The following is a 7,500-nucleotide window of genomic DNA, read 5'->3' as shown; positions in this document are numbered from 1 at the left end:
GTCTAAAATATTTTAATGACAATTTAATCATCATAACATTAATAACAACAACAGTATCAATAGCAATGGTATTAATAAGAAAAACAATTTTTTTTTTTGCCAATTCAAGAAATGGGAAAATCAGAATCAGTAACTAGGGCATACTGACAGACTCCTTGCCGGCTGAGCACACCTGGAGCCATCTGTATGTAACAAAACTCACCAAAAACTACAAAGGACAGAACATAAATCCGGGGCGAATGGGTTAAAAGGTATGGGCAAAGGACATTTTTCATTCACTCTACAAGCATAGAGGACTTTTGGTCTCAAGAAAATGAAAAAGCATCAATTCAAGGACAAGTTCCGCCGGCACATTATTATACAAATCTATTAAAAGATAACCAACACAGGATAAACACTGTAAGAACCAAAGATAGAAGAAAACATTGCAAAATACAGCAGACATGATGGAGGACCCGATGATCCCTTTTGGAACCTTAAACTACTTTATAAAATCTGGTGAGATGAAGGAAGGAAAAATTATATAGGGGGGAGGGGGGGACAGGACGAGAGGGGGGAGGGAGGGGGGGGGAGAGATGGGAGAGAGGGGAGAGAGGAGAGAGAGGAGAGAGAGGAGAGAGAGAGAGAGAGATCAAAGACAGCAAGCTCACCTTCATCTGTTCTTGCACCTGCCGTAGCTGCTCCTGTAGCTGAACTAACTTCCTTTCTCTCTCATCCTCAGAGTCGTCAGTTTCACTCTCACTCTCACTTTCAGACTCTTCGGAATCTGTTGCTGGTTGAATTTCGAAGGGTTCATCTTCTGGCACTTTGGCATATCTGTCAATGGAGAATAATAATGAATGCATAAAGACCAAGAAGAAGAAGAAGAAGAAGAAGAAGAAGAAGAAGAAGAAAAGCACATAAAAATGTAGTGACAGTTCAGTTTGGCACATACTGATAACTGGTTGTTAAACATACCTCATTTCAAAGACATCTTGTAACTTTCTTGCCATGGCTACTACATCATGGTCAGGGGGATTATACTTGTAGCAATTTGTAAATATTGTTCTAACATCACCAGCAAACTCTGCACCATTCTTGTACTCTCTGTTATCCATTTTAGTCTGAGGTTGAAGAAAAAAAAAAAAGAAAAGAAAAGAAAAAAATTAGTTTTTAAAACCATATTCAACATAATCTATTGTTCTACAGAGGGAAATTAAAGTTGTGGTATGATAAAAAATGAACTTTTCTGAAATTTTCAATTCACATGAAACTACACAAGAATCTACTCATCCAAAAATAAGGTCTATAATGTAAATGTAAACCAAAGACAAGACAAAAGATGACAATTGCTCCTAACTCTTGTCTACTTGAAAAGTATTTTTATTTATTAATTTTCTTTTTTTTATAAGCTAGTTTACCTTAACCGAGCCTAAATCCATTGGATGTTTGATGATCTCATGGTAGTCTGACAACCCTAAGAGATCAGCATCCACTGGCTTATAGAAGGGCCACGCATATCCCTGAAAAAGTAAGTAATCAGTTTTTCACACATTCAGCATTCCCAGGGCTCCCTTCAAGTAACAGGTCACTGGGATAGACGATAAAGATGAAGTGGGAAGCGAAAGTGGTCAGTCATGAAAAGTAAATTAAAAAGTAGATTTTTTCTTTAAAATATTTTTGTATAAATAAAAAAGTGGCTACATTTATGAAACATTTTCAACTAAATTACAATTTGTTCTAATTCCATCTCTAATAATGAAGGCCAAAATACCCTGGGCACACAATAAATCAAGAGATACTGGCTAAAAGCACAGATTTTCCTTAAAAGACAACCAAGCTTTCTGTTTATCCAGACATCACTAAGTCTGGATTAAAGAAAGAAGAGAGAGAGAGAGAGAGAGAGAGAGAGAGAGAGAGAGAGAGAGAGAGAGAGAGAGAGAGAGAGAGGGGGTGAGGGAAGAAAAGAAAAGGAAAGAAAATTTTTGCTCATACAAGAACAAATATTTGGAGTGGAGCAGATATATGATAAATGATGTTTCCTTGCCTGCAAGTTATAACATGGCAGTAAGCAAGAGTAGAATAACCCCCACCCCCCAACGTAATATATACTGCTAACTACAGAACTTCATATTGTTTTAGAGCCAATTCACCTGTTGATACTAGCGCTGTTAATGAACTGATTAAGTTCAATAACAATTAAAGGTTGTTACTGCATCAGTTCACTATCATTAACTTTTTCTCAGACGGGGAAACAATGCTAATTGATGAATGCTATTAAAGTATAATTCTCCATTTGTTATATATGATCTATTTATGCTTTAAAATATTCAGTTGTTTCCAACTCTTAAAACCCCAATTGATTATTTGAAGTGACTATTCTAAGATCTCATAGCAGAAACTCTCCAAAATGTGTTGACCCAATTACAGTGGGAGCCCCCAGAGCAATACTGAACAATACGTCTGGATACACATGGAATCAGTTGCTTGAGGGAAAAATCAGAAGCATAGGCAACAAAATTATACTGCTCTTTATGCTCTTGGCTGAATCAGAAACAATTAGATAATGTGGCTAAAAAGAGGCTACTTTTGATGGTTTATTTCTCCTCAGTGAGTGCAGCAAGGGCAAAACAAGTCTATAACTGTTTCAATGTGCATAACTTAAGAGGAGATCTTGTCAAGACACCATTTTGGCATTCGGGGTATGGTGTAATAGGTTGTTATTTGGTGGCTCCCAGTGTGATTGAGTTGAGAAAAAATTCCTAATATATGTTAAAACTCAATCAGAAGACTTTTAACTCGGCTTAATAATATCTATGGTAAATGGATCTCTAGTATGTGGCTTCCAAACCCAATGTACTACACTATAAGTAGAGTGTAAGAAGGATGCCAAGCATACCCTCCCTAAGATCCTTCACAAAAAATTAGACTTAGAGTTCAGAAAGGCAATAATCAAACTTATTCTTAACATTACTTTACACGCAAGGTGAGTAACCTTTACAATTCCAGTCTATTTTACACCCAGGGAGCTGCAGGTCAAAAAGCAAACTGTGAGCCACTTAGCTTGTGCCATAACATGTTATTGAATTCAAATCAAAGTGCCTAAGTGGGTAACTTTGGCTGTGACTTGTCTATTCAAGTCCATCAAACATTTGCAGATGTCAGAAATGTGTCACTAGTCTTTGTAATTTAAAGTTACTTGCCCAGAATATAAAACTTATTAACCCAATGGCACCGGGTATAGAAAATTAAAAAAAACTCTACGCTCTGGCGAACGGCGGCAGTGCGCCGACTCTGAGCGCGTGAATTCGGTACATCAAGCCGAATCATTGCCTCGGGGCGTTTTGGCGTGGCGCCGCTGCGGATAGCCGCACGCCTCACATCGTGCGTATTGTTATGACGGCGATAGCCGTGACCCGTCGCCATTGGGTTAAGAGGTTGATATTAATTTCCAAAGCACTTCATTCCACATACATTTATTTATATATTGTAGTAGCATGTAGTGTCATTAATAATAAGGAAATAAACCACATAATATATTTGGAATAATCATAATCTTTATTGATCTGTTATCAAAGGTGTTGGCATATTATAAACATTCTACTAGAAAAAGGAGAGATTATTAATAGAGTAAAATACCTGAAAACAAAGAAAAAAGATGAGAATGCCACTAAAAGACTAAAATGTCTAGTGACTTTCTCAACATACTGAAGACTTTCTTAGTATATTAAAACATGTATCACTGGGAGTCTGAGAGAAATATTTGTGGTAAGGTTTTGCCATGGTTTATAACACTTAAAAGAAAAATAGGATGCACTTACCGAATGTTTTTTTGAAAATAGTTCTTTGAGAATTTCGTTGCAATTTTTAAAAGACTCTGAAACCTTTCCCTTTGGTTTCGTACTGTGCTGTGGCTGAAAAGAAAACTTTGTATCAATACAGTTTCAAATCTTCTATGGTTTAAATTATTCCTTTGTATTTAGAGCAATTTCAAAGAAATTCACTACTAGCAAAATTAACCAACATTAAAATCAGCAAATGAAAGCAATTTCTTTTTGAATAACAAATGAAAATGAAAAATACATGAAATTTTACTATGTGACACAGCAAGCTTTGACCCTAAGGAAATTGTAAAGCCTCAGAAAAAAGAACGAAATGTGTATAAAAAAAAAAAAAAAAAAAAAAAAAAAAAAAAAAAAAAACAAATAAATGTAAAAAAAAAAAAAAAAAGAAGAAGAAAAAAAGAAAAAGAAAAGAAAAGTAAATAAAACAAAAATGCACATGGGGGAGGGGAGAGATAGATGACTGAACTGTAAACTGTGATAACTGAAAAGGACCCTGTTTGATCTAAATGAAACCTTTGTTGGATAGGGATTTATGAAATGTTTGTTGTCCTTTTAAGAAGCTGATAGCAAGCATATCCACTACAGACCTTCCCCCCTTCTTTTCTTCTCTTCCTCTTCTGGATTTTCAGACATATACAAAGCACAAGCACAACCATAATCAAAATATGGCACAAAAGCACTTAAAAGCTTCACTTCAGACAAGACTCCTCTATATAGTTATTAAAAGGCTTCGTGTTCTCATGAAAACATCATTTAAAGACATGCACATCCATAAATTTTCTCAGACCAATTCAACTATTAAATGTTTTGATGATTTCTTTTATAACATAAACATCAATGTTTAATAATGCACTCTGTCTCTAGAGTGTAGTGCATTAATAACAGCAATGCCTGTGTTACAGAAAAGTTTCAACAAAGCATTTCATGAACATATTTTTGATAAGTAGTCCAAGAACACTTTTGGAAATGTATATCCTAATTTAACCCTTTACTTATGACAACAAACCTTTGACATATTTGACAAAAACTGTAGTTTATTCATACACTCCAGTTTGCTCCTAATATACAGTATTAGGCTATCTCTACAAGAGGAAATCTATTAAGAAGATTCAATGTATTAAACCGACTTCATTTGAATGAACAGAAAAAAAAAAAAAAAAACGAACATTTCATACCCTATAAGTGCATTCAATTACTATACAAGACTTTGACACTTAGTAAGTATTGAAAGTCATACAATTGAATTGTAATATATAATTATTTTTTTCTGACATTGCTAGTTATGGTGATAAACAGAAAATAGGCAGTTTTGCACCCAACACTCATCCAATGTTTCAATGAACAGTTGTGTAAGAACCCATTAAACAAGGAAATTAAAGGACATAAAAGCAATAAAATAAGAAAAGGGAGAGAGGGAGAGGGGAAGGAGGGAGGGAGGGAGGGAGGGAGGGAGGGAGAGAGGGAGGGAGAGAGGGAGGGAGGGGGAGAGAGAGGGAGAGAGTGAGAGAGAGAGGGAGAGAGAGAGAGAGAGAGAGAGAGAGAGAGAGAGAGAGAGAGAGAGAGAGTGAGTGAGATAGAGATAGAGAGAGAGAGAGAGAGAGAGAGAGAGTGAGAGAGAGAGAGAGAGAGATAGAGATAGAGATAGAGAGAGAGAGAGAGAGAGAGAGAGAGAGAGAGAGGGGGGGAGAGGGGGGAGAGGGGAGGGGAAGGGAGAGGGAGAGGGAGAGGGAGAGAGAGAGAGAGAGAGGGAAAATAATATGGGGGGGGGGGGAGAGAGGGAGAGGGAGAGAGAGATGGGAGAGAGAGAGAGAGAGAGAGAGAGAGAGAGAGAGAGAGAGAGAGAGAGAGAGAGAGAGAGGGGGAGAGAGAGAGAGAGGGGGAGAGAGGGAGAGAGGGAGAGAGGGAGAGAGAGAGAGAGAGAGAGAGAGAGAGAGAGAGAGAGAGAGAGAGAGAGAGAGAGAGAGAGAGAGAGAGAGGGAAAATGATATGGGGGGAGAGGGGGAGGGAGGGAGGGAGGGAGGGAGGGAGGGACGGAGAGAGAGAGAGGGAAAATGATATGGGGGGAGAGGGGGAGAGGGGGAGGGAGGGAGGGAGAGAGAGAGAGGGAAAATGATATGGGGGGGGGGGGGAGAGAGAGAGAGAGAGAGAGAGAGAGAGAGAGAGAGAGAGAGAGAGAGAGAGAGAGAGAGAGAGAGAGAGAGAGAGAGAGAGAGAGAGTTTCCGGTAATATAACTATGTAATTCGGATTCTCAACACCTTGGGCAAGTCATTGGCATGGGGTCTCTGAATAGTTCCTGAGGATCAAAGTTGTTGAACATGCCACATAGAGGAGAGAGATTCACCTGAGTAGTTTCCATCAAGGTTACCTGAGAATCTGGTAAATCCTTGTTGACTTTCTTTATCTGTCTGCCCGACTCTCTCCGAGAAGATATCTTGCCTATCTTTTCCCCAGGTGAAAATGATTCAAAATTTGAGTTGCCAATCATTGGAGCCATGGCATCTGCTTTCCTCTTTACACCTTTCTGAAATAGCAAAGAAAAATGCATTTAGAGCGAGTGAATTATAAAAAAAGATAAAGACATTTCCTTTCTCATCACTCACACCTATGAAAAGCCAAAGGAGAGAAAAAGAAATAATGTATTCAATGATTTGAATTTAAGTTGATAGTCTGCCTTTTCTCTTGTATGTGCAGCCAGTGGCAAAAATAATACCCTGTTTGCTGGTAGCCCATGTCTTGATACATTTCTCTTGTTAACCCAAAACTGACAGGCATGGGATGTATGCACATGCCATGCCCACCGAGTTTATTTTACTCATTGTTCTTATGCACAGATGGCTCCACTTGTACGAAGTCACCGATGAGCCAATTAGGGGTACTACATGTCCCACCTGTTTACCCTTTTTCTTGATTTTTGAAAATATTTAATGTTGTCTTATATATCAATTACTAAGGTTAATAACATTATATAAATTATAATACTAGTAATAAAAATAACACCATTGGCATTCACAGCATTAGTTATAAAAAAAAAAAAAAAAAAAAAAAAAAAAAAAAAAAAAAAAAAAAGATATAAAGAAAGGTTTTCCTGCAAATTCAAGGAAAGGTGAAATTAGGCAAGGTCACGAGGTCTCCTAACTGACTCCTTTGTGGCTAAGCATTTGCAGAGCCATTTATGTGCAGAGACATTTCACACACACACACAAGAAGGGCACAGTATTTTCCCATCGACATTAGGTTAAAACATCCATCCCATGTATAACAATATGTACATCTTAACCTATTACTGCTGGGTCACATGCATAGCCATCATAACAAACTAAGTGGGCTGCAGGATATGGCTATACAAATGACAATGTGTACTAGCCCATTGCGGGGGAAGTTCCACTACATGTAGCAGACTCCTGCACCCAGCAGCTAGATGTTGCCAGAAATCACCAGTCTATGATGCTGTGAACTTCTAATACTCGTCACTGAGGGGTTAATAGCCAACACCATAATATTAAGTTTATCTGAGAAATTGAAAAGGAAACAATTTTTTTTTTTTTTTTTTTTTGTATGCTAATCACCAAAGCAAAGCAAAGAAAGAAAAAAAGAATGAGAGACAGGAAGAATTAACTCATTGGATTTGGGTGCATCAAGACCTGAAAGTGGATTAAAATCAAGGCATAAATAATA

General features: G+C 37.6%; 1 protein-coding gene across 1 annotated transcript in view; it reads right to left on the bottom strand.

Annotated features, from left to right (window-relative positions):
• LOC125042108 (bromodomain-containing protein 4-like) overlaps positions 1-7,500 on the bottom strand; it is an 82,165-nt gene that overhangs the window by 32,268 nt on the left and 42,397 nt on the right. The window contains exons 5-9 of the mRNA XM_047637575.1: positions 6,191-6,346; positions 3,801-3,893; positions 1,401-1,502; positions 958-1,103; positions 651-816 (exon numbers count right to left, since the gene is read on the bottom strand). Of these exons, the coding sequence (XP_047493531.1) occupies positions 651-816; positions 958-1,103; positions 1,401-1,502; positions 3,801-3,893; positions 6,191-6,346 (663 nt within the window). The remainder of the gene's footprint in view (positions 1-650; positions 817-957; positions 1,104-1,400; positions 1,503-3,800; positions 3,894-6,190; positions 6,347-7,500) is intronic.

The sequence above is a fragment of the Penaeus chinensis genome, chromosome 31 (genome assembly GCF_019202785.1).
Source record: "Penaeus chinensis breed Huanghai No. 1 chromosome 31, ASM1920278v2, whole genome shotgun sequence".
NCBI classification, from domain to species: domain Eukaryota; kingdom Metazoa; phylum Arthropoda; class Malacostraca; order Decapoda; family Penaeidae; genus Penaeus; species Penaeus chinensis.
Note: the sequence above shows the minus strand (reverse complement) of the source record. Positions and strands in the feature narration are given on the sequence as shown.